The 22,025-nt window shown below is 41.6% G+C and overlaps 1 protein-coding gene across 1 annotated transcript in view; it reads right to left on the bottom strand.

Annotated features, from left to right (window-relative positions):
• LOC132404108 (cation channel sperm-associated auxiliary subunit beta-like) overlaps positions 1 to 2,550 on the bottom strand; it is a 116,701-nt gene extending 114,151 nt beyond the window's left edge. Inside the window, exon 1 of the mRNA XM_059988156.1 lies at positions 2,496 to 2,550. Within this exon, the coding sequence (XP_059844139.1) occupies positions 2,496 to 2,550 (55 nt within the window). The remainder of the gene's footprint in view (positions 1 to 2,495) is intronic.
• Between the last annotated feature and the right edge of the window lie 19,475 nt (positions 2,551 to 22,025).

The raw sequence follows: 22,025 nt of genomic DNA, 5'->3' as shown, positions 1-22,025 counted from the left end.
TGCAAACCCTTAGTTTACCTGGTTTAAGTCTATATTACATAGTTACTAATAAAATAATGGTTGTTAACAGCAAAACCAGACTCCGGGTGTGTTCTTTTGCTGCTAAACTTTTACTGGGTTGTGCGTACATAACACTTTTACCTCCTCCAGCTCCATGCACGTTTCCACTATCGCACCTGTTTGGTCCTATTCTCATATGACTCATCCTCTTGTCTTGCTCTTCACATACTTCTAGAATGCCTTGGGGTTTTCCTTAATCTTTCTTGCCAAGGCCTTCTCATGATCCCTTTAGCTCTCCTAATTTCATTTTTGAGCTCCTTCCTGGCACCCTTGTAATTTTCTAGAGCTCTAACAGTACCTAATTTCTTGAGCATTTTGTAAGCTTTTCTTTTCTTCTTAACTAAATGTTCTATATCCATGGTTCTTATACCCTACCTCAATGGAACATACCTAAGCAGAATGCCATGCAAATGTTCCCTCACATTTGCCATATTTCTGCCATGCATTTCCTTGAGAACATCTGCTCCCAATTTATGTTCCCAGGTTCCTGCCTTATATCATCATATTTCCCCCTACCCCAATAAATGTTTTCCCAAATTGTCTGGTCTTATCCCTCTTCAGCACTATGGTAAAGAAGCTGGAGTTGTGATCACCACCTCCAGAATGCTCTCCCACTGAGAGATCTGACATCTGACCAGGTTCATTTCCCAGAATTAGATCAAGTACAGCCTCTCTTCTAGTTGGCTTATCTATATATTGCATCAGGAAACCTTTCTGAACACACCTAACAAGCTCCACCCCATCAAAACCCCTTGCTCTAAGGTAGTGGTCACTAACCTTTTTAAGCCCAAGATCCCCTACCTCGGCCATAGTGAAAGGTGAGATTGACCCCAGATCGATTAGTTACACGCATGCACACCAGGGCAGAAAACACCAGAAGTAAAACCCCGCAACTCATAAGTAGAAATAATGTATGAACACCAGGGGTACCCACCCTTTTTTGCACCATGGACTGGTTTAACATTGACAATATTTTTGCGGATCAGCCGGGGGGGGGGGGTGTTAACCAAGACTGCAATACAGTGATACTCGAAGCAGGTTCCTTATGTCCAGTCTATTCCACAATTTAGTTTTCGCGGCTCTTGGTCTTTTTTTGAACTTTCTCCCCATTTAGAAAATAGTCTAAATAGTCTACTCAGTGGCAGGAAGAAATCCACAGTCTGTAGAGTATCAGCACCCTATGGGATGTGGAAGAAGTTTCAGGCACAAGCAGCTGTCCAAGACACAGCCAGGCATATCGTAAAGTGGAGAACATGAAAGGATGTAAGCTGTTGGTGAAATGGCCAAAGTCTAACAGCAAGGAGTGGAAAACCATCAATGCAGATGTAAACGTGATCTTAAGTGGCATCAAGGGATCAGCAGAAAAGAAGTTGGAGAAGATGGGCGACCTAATCTATAGCTACGGAAGGAGAAATTTGGAGTGAAGGAACAAATCAGCACGAAAGATATGCCTCCTCCCCCCAAATCCTGTCGCCTCCAGCAAATCCAACAACTTATTAAAGAAAGAAGAGGCCTGAGGAAGTTGTAGAAAAAAGCAACAGCAGAAGAAAGGGAGGGCATCAACCTCCTTCAAGAGGACCTTAAACAGAGGCTCTCGAAGTTGCACAGAGCAGAGAATTTAAGGAAATGACGCAAAAAGAAGGAAAAGGCTAGTACAGACTTCTACAAAGATCCCTTTAAATATGTGAAAAGCATTTTCACAAAAGAGAAAAGTGGATCCCTGAAAGCATCAAAAGGGGAGGTTGGAAGATATCTCAGAGCCACCCACACTGATGAGCTAAAAGATGAACCGATACTTGTCCCAGCTGACGTCCCACACCAATCTCACCCCCACAACATCTATTTAACATCAGCCCTCCCAAGCTGTGAGGTGAAAGAGGCAGTGAGAAGGCAAGATCGGCATCAGCGCCAGGCCCTAACGGTGTTCCATATTGTGTTTACAAAAACACCCCGGATGTTCTGAGATTTCTCTGGAGAAACAAGAGGGTTGTGTGGGAAAAGCAAGTTATCCCTGTGTTGAACTGTGTGCCTGTCTGGACACGCCCCCTGCTGACTGCTCCTGTGGCTCCTCCCACAGGCCCCTGTATAAAGGCGATCTGAGGCCTGACGCTCGGCCTCAGTCTCCAGGACATAGTATGATGGACACTCACTCCTGGTTCCTTCCTCCAGTCAATAAAAGCCGATATCTCGCCTTACGTCTCAGTGTAAGTTATTGATGGTGCATCAATCCCCAAAGGCTGGAGAAGAGCAGGGGGGAGTTCTGATCCCAAAAGAAAAGAAAAGTTTCACCAAATAAACCTTCTGAACATAGAAGGCAAGATCTTTTTCAGCGTGTTGGCGCAAAGACTTACAAAATATCTGAAACAAAACCATTTCATTGACACATCAATCCAAAAGGCTGGCATAGAAGGCTTCTCGGGATGCCTTGAACATACCAGCGTCGTATGGCATCAAATCCAGACAGCTAAGAACGATGGAAAGGATCTGCATGTCTTGTTCCTCCACCTGGCCAACGCCTATGGATCAGTTCTTCTTTCCCTGCTGTGGACTGCTTTTGAATTCTTTCAGGTGCCTGCAACAATAACAAATCTGGTAAAACACTACTTCCAGGATCTGCAGGTTTGTCTCACAACATCAGACTTCATCACAGCTTGGCAACCACTGGAAGTAGTCATCATGGCAGGATGCACCATCTCCCCATTGGCCTTCACTATGGCAATGGAGCTCATTATCAGAGCCTCAAAATGGGTTGCGGGAGGAAACGGCTACAGGTTGGTCAAAGGTTACCACCGATACCAGCCTATATGGACGATATAACAAAACTGACAACAACTGTCCCCTGCACCAAGAGACTTCTGCAAAAGCTTCATCAAAACATCACATGGGCGAGGATGAAGATCAAGCCCAGCAAGTGCAGAAGCATCTCCATTGTCAAAGGTCAACTCATGGATCAAAGATTTCATATTGATGGAACACCTCTCCCAACTGTTTCAGAAATGCCAGTGAAGAGCTTGGCTCGATGGTATGATGCTAAGCTCAAGGACACCGAGCAGTGTAAACAGCTCAAAAAGGATACCATCACGTACATAGCTCACATCAACAAGACCTTGCTGCCAGGAAAACTCAAGCTATGGTGCTTCCAGTTCGGCATACTCCCAAGACTCATGTCACCTTTAACAGTGTATGAAATCCCCATCAACAAGGTGGAAAAGCTCGAAAGAGTGATCAGCACACATGTGAAACAATGGCTTGGACTTCCAGGATGCTTAAGTCCTGTTGGGCTGTACGGGAATGGCAAACTGGAATTACCAATTACAAGTCTTGTGGAAGAATACGAATGCACCAAAGCAAGGTTGGTCATTACCCTCACTGAATCTGAAGATACTATTATTCGAACAGCGTCCCCCCCGTGTGGCAACGGGGAGGAAGTGGACCCCATCTGAAGCCATTCAGAGTACTAGGTCTGCTCTTCACTTCATGGATGTGGTTGGCCAAGTCCAACATGGGAGAGCCGGTCTCTGGCTCATCCCAAAGGCTCCTCAATGGCACAAGGCAACAGCAGTGCAGAAGAGATGACTCGTGGCGGAGGAGGTAAGGAGACAGGAGGAGGCAAAGCGACATGCCAGAGCCATTTCAATGGACAAGCAGGGCCAATAGACTAATTGGGAAAGCCTGGAAAAGAGGAAACTCAGTTGGCGTGACATCTGGCAGATGGAGGGATCTCAGCTAAGTTTTGTCATCAGAGCCACTTATGACCTCCTACTAACACCTTAAAACCTGAACCAGTGGTGGGGAGAAGACCCCACTTGCTCTCTTTGTCAAGCACCTGGATCACCACGGCACATTTTAACAGGATGCACCACGAGCCTCAGCCAGGGGTGGTATACTCAGCAGCATAACCAAGTTCTCAGATAGCTGGCATCAATCTTGAAGCAGAGGCAAACCACTGTAAATGCTCTCCCACAAACATCGGCAGGAAATGTCCACATTACACGATTTGTACCAGCAGGCCAACCTTCAGAGCACCAAGTAACATCAAAGGACATATGCATTCTGCATGTTGCTCAGGATTGGAAAATGGACATGGACTCGGAGAAAAAGCTTGTGTTTCCCCCAGATATTGCGGCTACAACACTCCGGCCAGACATAGTACTGTGGTCCACAACAGCCAAGCTGGCATATGTTGTGGAATTGACAGTACATTGGGAAGATGGCGTTGAAGAAGCTTATGAGAGGAAAAAGATCAAGTACTCTGAACTGGCAACTGAAGCTGCTCAGAACGGCTGGAAGACCAAGATTTTCCCTGTAGATGTGGGATGCAGGGGATTTGTTGCTAATCTACGACCAGTCTATTGAAGAAGGTGGGGGTGAGGGGTGTCTCCCCCCAACAAGTAATCAAGTCCTTGTCAAATGCAGCAGAGGAAAGCAGCAATTGGATTTGGATTAAAAGGAAAGACAACAACTGGTCTGCAAGATGAAGATAGGAGAGTACGGAACTGAGGAGGGTGTATCTGGGACACCGGGTAGCACCATTGAGCCCTCTGGAGACGTCGTGGGCTTATCAATGAAACGTAAAAGAAGGAGGGTGCCCACCTGATGACCCCAATGACATAGCTACCTTCCTCGTCACCACTCCAAGTCACTGCCAACATCGAGAGTGCCAACTTTATCATTGGGATTGAAACATCAAGTCCTAGTAGCTCTACTATCTATATTACTCCTTCCACCAAAGTGCATGACCATATAACCATATAATTGCAGCACAGAAATAGGCATCTTGGCCCTTCTAGTCCATGCCAAATGCTTATGTCACCGACCTGCACTCAGCCCATAACCCTCCATTCCTTTCCTGTCCATATACCTATCCAATTTTACTTTAAAAGACAATTCTGAACCTGCCTCTACCACTTCTATTAGACACTTCCACTCTCACTGCTGGCCCACTCTCAACAATAGCTGACCTGCTTGTACCTTCTGTACTTTTATTTACTTCACAGTGCTCTGTTCCCGCTTGCTTACATTTTATTCCACTCAAAAAACTCAACGCGTTTGTCTTTAAGTGCAGGGTGCTTGGACTCAAGGTGCCGAAGCAGTTTCAAGGGTTTCATTACCTCGTTAGACAGCCTCCCGCCCGCCCGCCACCAGCCGCCTTGGCCAGGTGCAGCTGGTCATGGGTGGGTGAGAGGACAAGGTCCGGGCCGGAGGTCCCCGTACCGGGGTCACGGCGGTCGCAGTCTGGAGAGAGCAACCGACAGACCAAGCAGTGCGGCAGGGCACCCACAACCCCTGTAGGTAGATAGGATCTATTGGCTGACAAAAATTTGTTTCAGTAGATCGCAGCGCAGTCGCTGCTCTGCTACTTACAAAACCCTGAGACCGAATTAGATCCTATGCAAATATTTTAGCATCAGGTTCTCCATGAACATTCGGTGTGGTAAACAGGTTTAGAGGTGGTGCCCATCCATCCGCACTCCAGGCCAGGGTCAACGGCACTTCTCACCGGCCGCATGAGACCAACCAGTAATCCCTAGCACGAGGCTGTCACTGCGTTTAGGCGACTGCTGACCTCGCGTGTATTCAAGTTCAACAGTGGCATGACAGGGAATGAGGAAAGGTGCAGCTGACTCATATTGTTTCCTCCCGGCCCAGTGGTTGGGGACCACTGAATTACACTGTGTAGTGCTGGGGAGCTACATGCATGCGCACTGGGCAGAAAGAACGGAACTAAAACTCCGCAACCCAGAAACAATCTTTCAACAGTATTTGTGTATTTATTTTGCATTTTTTTTGGGATCTACTGGGAAAGTCTTAAAGATCAACCAGTCCATTGCGATTGATGGGTTGGCGACCACTACTCTAAGGAGATGTCAGTCAATACTAGGAAAATTAAAATCACCCTTCACAACAACCCTATTATTATGGCACAGTTGCAGAATCTGCCTCCATATCTGCTCATTGATGTCTCTGTTGCTATTGGGGGGTTGGGGTCTATGAAAAACATCCAGTAGTTATTGCCCCTTTCCTGTTTCTGTCTTCTAACCATAATGACTTCCTCCTTTTCTGCAGCCAAGATACTATTCCTGATTAGCAACGCCACGCCCCCATCTCTTTTGTCTTCCTTTATGTCCATTTTGAAACATCTAAAGCCTGGCACATTCAGCAACCATTCCTGCCCCTGAGACATCTCTGTAACGGCCACAATGTCATAGTTCCATGTATTGATCCACACCCTAAGTTCATCCGCCTTGTTTATGATACTGCTTGCTTTAAAATAGACACATCTCAAACCATATGGCTGAGTGCATCTTTGCTCTATCATCTGCTTATCCTTCTTCACAAACTACTACAAGCTGTCTCTACTTGTGTGCCAACGGCCTCATCCTCTGCCTTTTCACTTCGTCCCCCCTCCCCACAAATCTAGTTTAAACCCTCCTTAATAGCATTAGCAAACCTCCCTCCCAGGATATTAGTTCCCCTCCAGTTCAGGTGCAACCTGTCCCAATTGTACAGGTCATTCCTTCCCCAGAAAAGGTTTCAATAATCCAAGAACATGAAACCCTGCACCCCGCACCAACTCCTCAGCCACTCATTTATCCCTGCCATCCTCCTGTCTGACCTTCCCTAGCTTGTGGTACTGAGAGCAATCCAGAGATTGCCACCTTTGAGGTCCTGCTCTTCAGCCTCCTTCCTAAGTCCCTAAACTTACTGCATACCTGGAGGCAACACACTATTCTGGCATCACTTTTGCTGCCGTAGAATCTCCTATTTGTCCCCTTAACTATCGAGCTCCTTATGACTATTGCTCCACTTGACTTTACCCTATTCTTCTGAGGCTCAGAGTCAACCACAGCGCTATTGATCTGGCTACTGCAGCCTTGTCCAGATAGATCATCCCCCTCAGCAGTATCCAAAAGGGTATACCTGTTGCTGAGAAGAATGGCCACAGGGAGATTCTGCACTGGCTTCCTTCTCCCTTTACCTCTCTCGGTGATCATCCATCTCCCCATATTTTGCACTCTGGGTGTAACCACCTGCACAAAAGTCATGTCTATTAAGTACTCCACTTCCTGGATGATCCTAAGTTCATCCAATTTATGCGGTCTTTCATGAGCTGGAGTTGGCTGCACTTCCCGCAGGTGTAGTCATCAAGAAGACTATCAGGTTCCATGAATTCCCACATCCCACAGGAAGAGCATTCCACTGCCATATCAGCCATCCTGCCTGCACTGTTCAATGGGCAACCAAGCCCAAATCTTCTAGACTGTATCTTTGGCCTTAGCCCCTTCTCCTCAAAGCCTCTTGAGTCAAAGACTGACACTCCCACTCTCACCGCTGGCCCACTCCCAACAATCGCCGCCCTGCTCGTCCCTTCTGTTCTTTTATTTACTTCGCAGTGCTCTGTTCCTGCCGTTGACCGGGTTTCTGAAATGTCTGAACACCCGTGAAGCTCTCCTTTTATAAAATCTTCGCCAACCTGCAAGCAAACTCCTCAAAGTTCTATGTTCCCACTACTGATTGGGTCTCCGGAATCACTAGTTTAGCAGTATTATGAGCACTATGTCCACTTTACACTAAAACTGACTTCTTTTTGTTGTAATTGTGTCTTTCTTGTAAAAATTGTGCATAATTTATGTCTTTTTCTTGTGAATGCTATTGATATGATGCTATGTGTCTATGATGCTGCTGCAAATAAGTTTCTCCTTGCACCTGTACATACATGTACATGTGCATACAACAATCAACTCAACTTCGACTTTGGTCTATCACAAGTATGAGAGCAGTTAATTGTGTCACAGATCATATAGCCTCAGAGTGCCAAACCAAAAATAGAAGCGCATGCTAGAATAATGTCAGACAAATAGTTTCCCAATTTAAGGGTGACGCTTAAAACAGAAAGGCAGGTTGAGAGCTATACCATAATGATGGTGAAGAGCAGCATAAGGATCAAAATTTTAATAACAGGCAGTATATGACTTCATCACCAATAATGAAGAATGCAGAAATATTAAACTTGTAATGAAATGTGTAAGCTCAATGTCAAGATATTGACATTAACATCAATGCAGTTGCTGAGAGCTGACTTCTTGATGTGAGCAAAGATATGTACATGAAGAAATTAATACCAAATCTTAGGTATTCTGGCAACTCTAAGTTAGATATAATGTGCAATTTATTATTATGGTTAGAAGTTGAAGCTACCAGTCACAGAAGATGACCAAACAAACAGGCTAATCCTAATGGGAAAAGATTTCTTTGTTGAAATAAAAGTGGATTGGCAGAATGAATTTAGTGTGAGGAATGTGTAACCAACAGAATCAGAATCAGATGTAATATCACTGGCATATGTCATGAAATTGCTGTATTTGTGGCAGCAGTACAGTGCAATGCATGATAGAGAGAAAAAAATTGTGAATTACAGTAATTACAGTATATATATTAAATAGTCAAATAAGTAGTGTAAAAATAGAAAAAAATTAAAAGGTTCAATGTCCAATCAGAAATCAGATAGCAGAAACAAATGAAGTTGTTCCTGAATCTTTTGAGTGTGTGTCTTCAGGCTCCTGTATCTCCTCCTTGATAGTAGCAATGACAACAGGGCACATCCTGGATAATGGGGGCCCTTCATGATGGTGCTGCCTTTTTGAGGACTCACTCCTTGAAGGTGTTCTGGATACTATGGAGGCTAATGCCTATGATGGAGCTGACTAAGTTTACAGCTCTCTGCATCTTATTTCAATCCTGTGCAGTAGGCACCACCCCTCACCCATGCCAGATGGTGATGTAACCAGTTAGAATGCTTTTCATAGTACATCTGCAAAAACTTGCAAGAGCCTTTAGTGACATACCAAATCTTCTCAAACTCCTAATGAAATATAGTTGCTGTCATGCCTTCTTTGTAACTGCATGACTGATTGGCAAAACCCATTCTTTTGGTGTTTGAAGCAGACAAGAATTTCAGTTTTCAGCTTCGCAGTTATCATAAGGTAACTTTCAATGAAGTTGTGAACACGAAACAATTACCATTACCTACAACTCGGGACATATTCACTTAATTGATCATTGCTAAGGTCTTTACCAAGTAAGATCCATCATACAGAACATACAAGCAAAATTAAATATAGCTAAAGAAATACAATATGATCCAGAAATCAATATCCAACAAGAGACTCAATTCATATATGTACCTAGCTGCTTATGACGTGGTCTTCACCTAAAATATTTCAATCCCATATGGACAGAATTTTAAAAGGAACATAGCACTGTCTATGTAAACAACCAATGTTTGATCCCAATTGCTACAGCAAAGGAAAATCTCAGAAACTTCAACTCCTAGAAGAATAAATGCAAATAGTGTGTGCAAATAAACTGTTTGCAAGTAATTAAAGAGGAAGCTAAGAAGGCTAAAAAAAAAACCTGGGAACATCATAGAACCAATCTTCCCTAAAACGAACAAAGAACATGAATGACACACAAATAGAAAATGAGATATTGGAAATCATATTATAGGAGCAAAGATTTCATCATTTCTTACTTAACCTTATACATTGGTCACTAACAACAAATTCCTTCTTGGACCCAAGCCCATCATTTGCACAATAGCTGCCTCAAGAATGCAGAAATAGGTACCATCCCAAACCACCTTCACTGTGAAATTGAATACCAAGCATCCAAACAGAATGCCACAGCAAATGCATTATCAACAGTGCTATAAAGAGACACTAAGAATGCAGTTTTCACTTTACAGACAATGCAGAATGATTTTTCGTTTCAAAGCGCAGTGGAGATAGTGAGAATGACACAGAAGGGTTTTTTTTTTGAAGCAAACGCATGAATATACTTTAAGTACCTGTGCTAATTCAGACAGATATGAATGGGAATAGAAATCCTTTCAATCAAAGAAGCCATTAGTATTCCATAAATCAGGGCTGCCGTAGATGAATTAAGTAGTTATACTCTGAGGTGAATCAGTATGAATAACCCACAAAACATTTGGATATTGTTAACATGAAGCTCATAGCTCATAGCCTTGTCTATCCTTCCAGCAGAGGCAAGGATAGGTAACAGCATGCTAGCAAGTTGGCAGTCTGCAATGAAAGGTGAGCAGCTTCAAGTTCCTGGGTGTCAACATTTTAGATCAATCATGAAAATGGCATGATAGCAGCTATACTTCATTAAGAGTTTGTTGAGATTTGGTATGTCAACAAAGACTCTGGCAAATTTCTACAGATGTACCATGGAGACCATTATGACTGGCAGCATAACCCTCTGATATGAAGGCCCCAATAAATAGGTCAAAAAAGCTGCAGACGGTGGTAGGCTCAGCAGTTCCATCATGAACATTGGTCTCCCTACCATCAAGGAAAGCTTCAAAAGGTGGCGCCTCAAGAAGGCAACACCCATCATTAAGGGCATCTGTTACATCCCCCATGGGTATCTTGTACTGTCTTATGACCACGATGTAATTGACTATCTGGTGAGCATGATATAATGGTCTTATGAAGGTAGGTTGATGTATTTTCCTGCCAGTGTGAGGTCACATGATGTAATTTTCCTGCCAGTGTGAGGTCACGTGATGACCTGTTCTCAACAGGTATAAAACTGGAAAGCCTGCTGTGACACAGGAGATTTTGTTGGGATGTCGTTTAAGTAGTCCGTTACTCCGTTATGCTGTGTATTTGGTTTCATGATGCAGTTTTGTTTTAAAGAGGAGTTTTAATTCTTACTGTAAGGTACATTATCGTTGTGCCGGCAGTTTTGAAAATGTTTGATGTATCTTCAATTTAATTTTAAAGTCTAAATATTGGAGAGTGAAGATTTACCGAAGTATGGGAAACCGAAGGATCAAGCAAAGTTGGTGTCGTCGGCGGTTTAATACAGGATCAACCTTATTGGATCTTCATTTCGGAAATAGTAACCTACATCTGAGATAGCCCTTGCATTGTAAGAGCAGAAAGGGTTGGGCGCAGTGTTATTCACCAAGGAAAAGATCAGTTCCTTCAACCCGTCACACAAAATGCTGGCGGAACACATCTATAGGGATAAGTGCTGTCGACGTTTTGGGCCAAAACATTGTTTGTTCCTTCAACCCGTTTTTATTTCCTTCATCGTGAATCCTTCGGGCAAGGCATATTTTGGCTGGGATCAGCAGTAATGTCACATTGTCAAGGAATTCGTTACTTCAGGAAAGTATCTCCTAATTGTATAAATCATTTGGACTTTTGCATTTACCACTTTAAGAACTGTGTTCGCATTTATCGCTTTAAGATCTGCTTTGAGTTGCCGTATAATTTCCGGTTAAGTTAGTTGTTTGTTTACTTTTCATTTTTATTGATCAGAGTTTAAATAAATGTTTATTTGTTTATTAAAAAAACCTGTCTCAATTCTATATTCATTGTTGTCGTATCGTAACACATCCAAGACATGCCCTCTTCTCATTGCTACCATCAGGCTAGTGGTATAGGAAACTGAACACCAGATTTTTAAATGGGACATGAACCTCCTTATTTTGCTCTCTTTTGCATTATTTGTTGATTTTTTAAAAAATATTTCTTGTTGCAACTTACAGTAATTTTGAATTGATTGCACTGAGCCGCTGCAGCAAAACATAAATTTCGTGACATATGTCAGTGATAAGAAACCTGATTCTGACTGCAGATCACAGCACAAAAACACACACTGAACATAAAAGAGGACCACAAAACTAACTAATGCTCCACATAAAAAATTGCAAAAAAACCGTGGATAATCTACTGATACTTTCTCAAGAACCAAGGCAACCTTGTAGGGTCAGGCACTACCAATATTTGGCAGTACGGAAGAAATCGCATCCACATTTGCAAATTGTAATATTTCCAATGAGATTTTGTCAGATGAGAGTCTGCAATTTAAACAGTCATTTAAACTTGAACAATATGAACTGAGATTAAACTTTGATTTATATGTTCCTTTCATCCAGCATCAGAAAGAGGAACTAAGATATCAGTAAATAATTTGGGAAAAAAAACAAGTCAACCAAGTAGGAAAAGCAGATGAGCTTAGGTCATGAATCAACACCTGGAATTATGACATTGTAGCTATTAGTGAGACTAGGCTACAGGAGAGGCAGGACTGGCAGGTCAATAATCCAGGGTTTCACTGTTTTTGACATAACAGACAGGCAGGGATTAAAGGAGGAGGGGTGGCTTTACAAGTCGGAGAACGAGTGTAGTGGATATGATTAAAGCATAAAAGTCGATGGATGTTCTTATCTTTGTAACTTAAGTTTTGGCTCCAACAAATCAGGTAGGGCATTCCTTTCTTAATTAAAGTGGCTGGAGTGCCTGTCAAATTGATTGTACTTTTGTATCAATAGTCCACTTACTTGACTGGAATATCTATTTTGTTTGAGGTGATTAAGTGGTCTTTGTCTCAGACTACCACAGTTGCTAAACATGTGACTGTGGAGGTTAGCTAGAAATTGTTCTCTGCATACGTGACAAAGATGGAATAAAAACTCTGTATCTCTGTGCTTCAACAGAGGGACCTCCGTGGCTATGGGAATGCAGAACGGGGTTCTTTCTTGTAGCTTGCTACTAATAAAGATGGAAGAGAATCAACTGTGGTACTTGTTTCATTACATCGGGTTGATCACCGTTGACAAATAGAGGGAAACAGGTGTATGTCGTATACTTGCATTTCCAGAAGGCATTCTGGACAAGAGACTTATAAATAAGATATGGATACATGAAGTTGGAGGAAGTGTGTTGTCATGGATAGTGGATTGGTTAACTGATAGAAGGCAAAGAGTTGGTATAAATGGGTATTTCTCCGGTTGGTGAGTGGGATGCTGCAGGGGTGGGTGCTGGGCCCACAGCTGTTTACCATTTGTACTGATGATTTGGAAGAGGGGACTGAGTGTAGCATAGCAAAATTTGCTGATGACACTAAACTGAGTGGAAAAAAACAGTTGTACAGAGGATGTGGTGAGTCTGCAGAGGGATATAGATAGGTTAAGTGAGTGGGCCAAGGTCAGGCAGATGGAATACAATGTTGGTAAATGCGAGATCATCCACTTTGGAAGGAATAATACAAGAACAGATTATTATTTAAATGGTGAAAGATTGCAGTATGCTGTTGTGCAGAGGGACTTGGGAGTGGTTGTTCATGAATCGCAAAAGTTTGGCTTGCAGGTACAACAGGTTATTAAGAAGGCAAACAGAATGTTGGCTTTCATTGCTAGAGGGATTGAATTCAAGAGTAGGGAGATCTTGCTGCAACTACACAGGGTACTGGTGAGGCCGCACCTGGAGTACTGTGTGCAATTCTGGTCTCCATACTTGAGGAAGGATATACTGGCTTTGGAGGCAGTGCAGAGGAGGTTCACCAGGTTGATTCCAGGGCTGAAGGGGTTAACCTATGAGGAGAGACTGAGTCACCTGGGACTACACTCTCTGGAATTCAGAAGAACGAGAGGGGATTTTATCAAAGCATAGAAAATTTTGAAAGGGATAGATAAGATAGAAGTAGAAAAGTTGTTTCCGTTGGTAGGTGAAACTAGAACTAGGGACATTGCCTCAAGATTCAGAAGGAGAATTAGGACAGAGATGAGGAGAAACTGTTTTTCCCAGAGAGTAATGAATCTGTGGAATTCTCTGCCCAGGGAAGCAGTTGAGGCTTCTTAAATAAATACACTATATTTAAGATACAGTTAGATAGGTTTTTAAATAGTAGGGGAATTAAGGGTTATGGGGAAAAGGCAGGTAGATGGAGATGTTACAGACAGATCAGCCATGATCTTACTGAATGGCGGGGCAGGCTCGATAGGCTGGATGTCCTACTCCTGCTCCTATTTCTTATGTTCTTATGCACTCAGGAGGTGGACACAGAGTCTACAGAAGTGAGGCTATGTGGCATCAACTTCATGGACACTGTTTAGATTACAGAAAAGGAGGTGTTTGCTATCCTGAGGTAAATCTGGGTGATTAAATCTCCAGGACCTGACAAGGTGTTCCCTCGGACCCCACAGGAGTCAAGTACAAAAATTACCAGGGTGCTAGCAGAGATATTTAAATCATTCTTAGCAACAGAAGAGCTACCAGAGGATTTGAGGATAGCCAATGTTCTGCTGTTTAAGAAAGGTTCCAAACAGAAGTCAGGAACTTATAGGCCTATGAGTCTGACATCAATTGTGGGAAAGTTATTGGATAGTATTTAAAGGGACTGAATATATAAGTATTTGGATAGACATGGACTGATTAAGGATAGTCAGCATGGCTTTGAGCGTGGTAGGTCTTGTCAATCAATCATAGAATTTCTTAAGGATGTTACCAGGAAAGTGGATGAAGGCAAGGCAGTGGATATTGGTTACATGGATTTTAGCAAGGCATTTGACAAGGTCCCACATGGGAGGTTGGTCAAGAAGGTTCAGTCACTCGGCATTCCAGATGAGATAGTAAATTGGATTAAACCATTGGCTTTGTCGGAGAAGCCAAAGAGTGCTGGTAGATAGATGCCTGTGACTAGTGGTGTGCCTCAGGGATCAGTGTTGGCTCCTTTGGTGTTCATGATCTATATCAATGATTTGGATGATAATGAGGTTAAGTGGATCAGCAAATAAGTGGATGATACCAAGATTGGGAAGGTAGTGGACAGCCTCAAAGGCTATCATGGCTTGCAGAGAGATCTGCATCAACTGGAAAAATGGGTTGAAAAATGGCAGATGGAATTTACTGCAGACAAGTGCAAGGTTTTGCTCTTCAATAGGACCAACCAGGGTAGGTCTTATACAGTGAACGGTAGGGATTGAGGAATACAGGTCAGTAATTCAATGGAAGGTGGATCAAAGGTAGATAGGGTCATAAAGAAAGCTTTTGGCACTTTGGCCTTCATAAAACAAAGAATTGAGTACAGAAATGGGATTTGATGTTGAAGTTGTGTGAGACACTGGTGAGGCCTAATTTGGAGTATTGTAAACAAGAGAAGAAATTCAAGCAACAAACACAAAATACTGGAGGAACTCAGCAGGTCAGGCAGCACTGGTGAGTACAGTCAGTGTTTCGGGCTGAAACCCTTCAGCAAGACTGGTGAATGGTTTCAGCCCGAAATGTTGACTATACTCTTTCCCATAGATGTGGCCTGGCTTGGAGTATTGTATGCAGTTTTGGTCACCTACCTACAGGAAAGATGTAAACAAGTTTGAAAGAGTGCTGAAAAAATTTTCATGGATGGTGCTGGGTCTGGAGGACCTGAGTTATAAGGGAAGTTTGAAAAGGTTAGGACTGTATTCCTTAGAACACAGAAGATTGAGAAGAGATTTGGTAACAGTGTAGAAAATTATGAGGGGTATAAATATAGTAAATGTAAGCAGGTTTTTTTTTACCACTGAGGTTGGGTAGGACTACAACTAAAGGTCATGGGTTAAGGGTGAAATGTGAAAAGTTTAAGGGAAACATGAGGGAAAGCTTCTTCACACAGATGGTCATGAGTGTGTGGAATGAGCTGCAGCACAAGTGGTCCATGTGAGCTCAATTTCAACGTTTAAACGAAGTTTGGATAGTGCAGGTGCAGGTCAATGGGAATTGTCAGTTTAAATTGTTTTGGCGTGGACTTGATGGACCGAAGGGCATGTTTCTGTGCTGTGTTTCTCAACGACTCGATGACAGATCAGGTTAAGAATCATATTGCAGTTTTTGTTATCAGCTTCAGATCAAAGTTGCACTCCATGGAAGAATGAATTCACTGCTGAATAAATACAGATGCAGAGAAGACTCAGGTTTTACTTGTCTGTTAAAGTCAGATCTAGAAGGGAAAGCAGAATAAATGCAGTTGAAACAAGGCAAATGTCTTAATACATAATTTCAGAGGAAGGAGATCAGATTGCATGATAAGGATAGTGTGTGATGGTACCACTCGGTAGAACAGATAAAAAATGGTATGTTTGTGGAAATTTAACTTTCCAAGAAATCACCTTAAAACCTGTCAGAAAAGTTCAATTCAGTTGGACTATTTGATCTTATCACAAGATGCTTAAATGAGTAGAGGAGAAGAATGAATTTGAAAATACTGTACTCTCAGAAGAAGGATTAACACAGAACACAATTGAAGGGAAACACAAAGTGATACCTTTCAGTACTATCCTCATATAGAGCAAAACCACATGCTAAGTAGTATTCACAACTCATTGGACAATCTCTGATTTCATTATTTTAAATGTTCCATTACCTTAACAACTATAAAAACATTGTAAAATACAACTTTGTAGAAAAATCAAGACATTAGCATTCAAGTGCTATATTAATTAAGATTTATGTAACTTTAATGTAAACCCCATTCAATTTTTAACCTACCTCTCATGACATCTAACAAACTTCCATTTAGCTGCGTCATAAATGCTCCATAATAAAATTTTACTCTCACATACCATTCATCCACAGGAAATACATCTATCACGAAAAACAATAAGTTGTTATTTCATATGAGCTTTGTTTGTTTGTACCTTGGCCCCAGAGGAACGCATTCACTGTGTCTATTATGGTTGAATGATAATTAAACTTGATCTGATTTGACTTGAGTAAAGCAAACCGAAAATCTTATAAATAAATTAAGTTGAGAACCAGAATTGAAAATACACTCTTTTTTCAATTATTGTGGGTATATTTCATGAATTCATTGAACCAACATGGCTGAAATCAGAAATACCATTGTGAGAATGGACTGCGATAATTCAGATGAAAGACTATCAATCTGAAATGCCAGTATTGTTCTCTCTTTGTGGATCCTACCCACCCTACTGAGGATTTTCAGCACTTTCTATTCAACTTCAGATTTTCATATTTGCTTTTGAAAGAAAATACTGCAATTGGTTCTACTGAAAAGTAGTTGTTAGAGCATCCAACAGCATGGAAAGAAAGTATCAAAATAATGGCAGCTGTAACGGTCACAAACCTTCGTTAGACAGAACATTTAACATTTCGACAATAAACCATACGACATTGGAGCAGAATTAGGCCAGCTGGTTCATCATCTCCAGATGCAGCCATTTCTTGAGTGCAGGTCTTTTGTATCAAAACTGGGGTACCTCTGGCCTAGGGGCTTCACTGCATCCAGTGCTCTTGAGACTTTTTAGATATCACATGGTCTGTATGATGCTGGCAGTGTTTGGACTCAAGGATTGTTGACGTTCATTCAATCATTGCTGATCCTTCTTTCCCCTCCTCAGCCCCATTCCCTGGCCTTCTCCCCGTAACCTCTGATACAACGTCCAATCAAGAACCTTTCAAGCTCTGCCTTACATACACCCAACAACCTGGTCTACACAACTGTCCGTAGTAACAAATTCTGCAAATTCACCACCCTCTAGCTATAGAAATTTCTTTGCATCTTTGTTTTAAATGGATGCCCTTTTATCCTGAGGCTGTGCCTTCTTGTCCTTGACTCCCCCACAATAGGAAACGTCCTTTCTATAACTACTCTGTCTAGGAATTTCATCATTCAAAAGGTTTCAATGAAGTTTCCACTCATCCTTCTAAATTCCTGTGAGTACAGCCCCAGACTTATCAAACATTTCTTGTATGATAACTCTTTAATTCCCTGAATCATCCTTGTAAACTTCCTCTGAAACCTCTCCCATGCCAGCACATCTTGTCTTAGATGAGGAGCCCAAAACTGTTCACAATACTCAAGCTGAGGCCTCACCAGTACCTTATAAAGCCATAGCATCACATTCTTGCTCTTGTATTCTGGACCTCTTGAAATGAATGCCAATATTGTACTTGCCTTCCTCACCACCGACTCAATCTGCAAGTTAACCTTAGAACGTTCTGCATAAAGAATCCCAAGTCCTTTTACATCTCAGATTTTTGGATTTCCTATGCATTTAGAAAATAGTCTACATACAGTACTTATTTCCACTACCAAAGTGCATGACCATGCATTTTCCAACATTGTATTTCATAACATTGTATTTTATTTGCCACTCTCTTGCTCATTCTCCTGATCTGTCTAAGTCCTTCTGTAGCCTATCTGTTTCCTCAACGCTACCTGCCCCTCCATCAATCTTTGTATCATCTTCAAACCTGGCAACAAAGTTGTTTATTCCATCATCTAAATCGTTGATATACAGCATAAAAATAAATTGTCCCAACACTGACCCCTGCAGAACACCACTAGTCAGTGGCAGCCAACCAGACAAGGATCCCTTTATTCCTACTCACTGCCTCCTACCAATCAGCCAATGCTCTAATCATGCCAGTAACATTCTTGTAATACCACGGGCTCTTAACTTGATAAGAAGCTTCATGTATGCCACCTTGTCAAAGGCCTTCTAAAAGTCTGAATATACAACATCCACTGTATCTCCCTTATCTATCCTATATGTAATCTCCTCAAAGAGTTCCAACAGGTTCGTCAGGCAAGATTTTCCCTTAAGGAAACCATGCTGACTTTGTCCTATCTTGTCCTGTGTCACCAAGTACTCCATAACCTCATCCTTAACAATTGACTCCAACATATTCCCATCCACTGAGGTCAGGCTAACCTATATTTTTCTGTATGGACTATATTTTTCTTTCTACTGTTTACCTCCTTTCTAAAAGAGTGGAGAGATATTTGCAATTTTCCAGTCCTCTGGCACCATGCCATAGTCCAATGATTTTTAAAAGATCATTACTAATGCCTCCACAATCTCTACCATTACATCTTTCAGAACCCTAGCGTGCATTTTATTAGGTCCAGGTGACTTATGTACCATTAGGAGTTTCAGCTTTGTGAGCACCTTCTTCCCTTGTATTAGTAACTGCACTCATTTCTCTTCCCTCACACCCTTCAACATCTAGCATGCTACTAATGTCTTCCACAGTGAAGAATGATACAAAATACTCATTTCGTTCATCTGCCATCTCCTTGTCCCTATTTTTAGCAGTCCTATATCCACTCCCATTTCTTATTTTTTACATACTTAAAATAGCTTTCACTATCCACTTTAATATTGTTTGCTAGTTTGCTTTCACATTTCATCTTGCCCTCATTATTCTTTTAGTTGCTCTCTGTATGTTTTTAAAAGCTTCCCAATCTTCTACCTTCCCACCAATTTTTTCTTTGTTGTATGCCCTCTCTTTTGCTTTTAAATTAGCTTTGACTTCCCTTGTCAGCTACAGTTGTACTATTTTGCCATTTGAGTATTTCTTCATTTTGGAATACATATTTCCTGCACCTTCCTCATTTGCCCCAGAAACTCACATCATTGCTGCTCTGCTGTCATCCTTGCCAGCATCTCCTTCCAAGTTACTTTGGCCACCTCCTCTCTCATACCACTATAACTTCCTTTACTCTACTGAAATACTGCTACATCAGACTTTACTTTCTGCCTATCAAATTTTAAGTTGAACTCAATCATATTTTGATCACTGACTCCTAAGGGTTCTTTTACTTTAAGCTCAATAATCGCCTCTGGTTCATTACATAACACCCAATCTAGTATAGCTCATCCCCTAGTAGGCTCAATGAAAATGACAAACTGCTCTAAAAAGCCATCTTCCAGGCATTCAACAAATTAATTCTCTTGAGATCCATGACCAACTTGAATGTCCCATCTACCTGCATGTTAACATCTCCAATGACTACCATAACATTGCCGTTTAGATACACCTATTCTATTTCCCGTTATAATCTGTGGTCCACATTCCAACTGTTGTTGGAAGGCCTGTATATAACTGCCATCAGGGTCCTTTTACCCTTGCTGTTTCTTAACTGAACCCACAAGGATTCAATGTCTTCCGACTCTATGTCACATCCTTCTACTAATTTAATGCCGTTCTTTACCAAAGGAGCATTGCCATCCCCTCTGCCTACCTTCCTATCCCTCCAATACAACTTGTAACCTTGGAAATTCAGCTCCCAACTACAACCATCTTTCAGCCATGATTCAGTGCTGGTTACAACATTATACCTGGCAATCTGTAATAGTGCAGCAAGATCATCTTATACTCTGGATTGAGATTTTGAGTACTGTATTTGATACCCTTCTTGATTCTGCATCCCTAATGCACTGATACTCACCCTGCTGGCTGCAAATTTGGCCTATCATCTGCCTGCCCTTCCTGACAGTCAGACTGCATGTGATATTTGTTTTACCATCTGTCCTATTCTGAGTCCCTTCACTCAGGTTCCCACCACCCTGACAAATTAGTTGAGCCCTCTCCCACAGCTCTAACAAACCTGCCCATGAATATATTGTTTCCCTTTGGGCTCAGGTGCAAGCCGTAACTTATGTACAGGTCATACCTCCCCCAGAAGAGATCCCAATGATCCAATAACCTGAAACACTACTCCTACACCAACTTGTCAGCCACACATTTATCTGCCAAATCATCCTGTTTCTACCCTCATTGGCACATGGCACAGGTAGCAATCCAGAAATCACTACCCTAGAGGTAATCTTTCCCAGCTTTATGCCTAGCCCTTAAATTCTCTCTTCAGGACCATTCTCTCTTTGCTATTCCTTCCTACATTATTGGTACCAATACATACCAAGACATCTGGCTGCTCTCCCTCCCCCTCCAAAATGCTGTGGACACATTCAAAAACATTCCTGACCCTGGCAGCTGGTAGGCAACAAACCACTTGGCTGTCTTGTTCATGTCTACAGAATCACCTGTCTGAGTGCCTATCACTACCACTCTCCTAAAAGGGCTAAAGAAAATTGTTTGGTAAGAAAAGTATTGCTTTTGAGCTCTGTCATACTGGGCCTAGAAATGGTTGATTCAGTCTGAAACTGAATAAACAGGGGGGAAAAATAAAAAATCAATAAACTTAATTCTATCACTAAAGATGCATGAATCCATCATTGTAGCCAAATTACCTGTTTCACGTGCAATTCTTTTCCTTGAGATTCTCAGCTGCCATGCAGACTTATCATGTGCCTAGATAAAATTGTTAATAACATAAATACAAACTAGTACTACAACTTCAATAAGAAATGTTGATTAAGTACATTATAATATAACTAAATTTTAGGAAATGAATGGACTAATTTTAAATAAGAACAGCAGACTATGCTAGAAATTTTAGTAGATACATGAAAGGCAAAAGTAATTGGTACTTCAAAGTTTTCAGGTCATACAATAGATGCACCACAACTGTATCTGAATATTATACAAATGGAATAGTTGACTTAAAGTTTGCGATCCATCTTAAGAAACCAGAAATACTGTATACAGTTGTAAAATGAATGGATAATGACAAAGCTGGTTTCATTGCAAAAGGACAAACTATACCAGAATCTTTCAACTTAGTGATAAAATTCAGTTTATAGATTTTTTTCCCTTGCTTATTCTGTTTCCCATCTGAATTTAAATTTCTTTAGATTAAGAAACAGGTGTCAAACATTCAAATGTGTCAAACAAGGATCAGCTGTAGGATTGAGGTTCAATTTCTGCTGCTGTCTGCAAGGAGTTCATACATGCTCACATGTCTGTACGGGTTTCCTCCAGGAGCTCTGATGTCCTCCCACATTCCAAAGATGTACGAATAGGATTAGTGAGTTGTGGGCATGCTATGTTGATGCTGCGAGCGTGGCAACACTTGCAATATGCTCAGCAGAATCCACATTGATTGATTGATTTAAACGTAAAATGACAAATTCCTTTGTATGTTTCAATGTACATTGAAAAATAAAGCTAATCTTTAGATAGAGTAACATCATTGTTGACACAGTCATCGGCTGAGGAAGATGTTCCTGTGCTGTACTGATGTGCTTTAAATCCTGAATCATGCATATACATATAACACACAGCTCCAAATGTGTAGTATGCTTACCCTAATTCAGTGAGCTGGCTGTGACATAATTTTGACTGGGAAGGCTAGAAGATGGATGAAACTAAGAAATATTTAAGTCTATGAAGTTTTTCAGTCATCCAGGTCATTGTATATCAAGCAGTAGTAAATCAAGGCAACTGGACTTGTTGTGTTGTCTAGAAAGCGTTTTGCCA

This window comes from Hypanus sabinus, chromosome 2 (genome assembly GCF_030144855.1).
Source record: "Hypanus sabinus isolate sHypSab1 chromosome 2, sHypSab1.hap1, whole genome shotgun sequence".
Lineage (NCBI taxonomy): Eukaryota > Metazoa > Chordata > Chondrichthyes > Myliobatiformes > Dasyatidae > Hypanus > Hypanus sabinus.
Note: the sequence above shows the minus strand (reverse complement) of the source record. Positions and strands in the feature narration are given on the sequence as shown.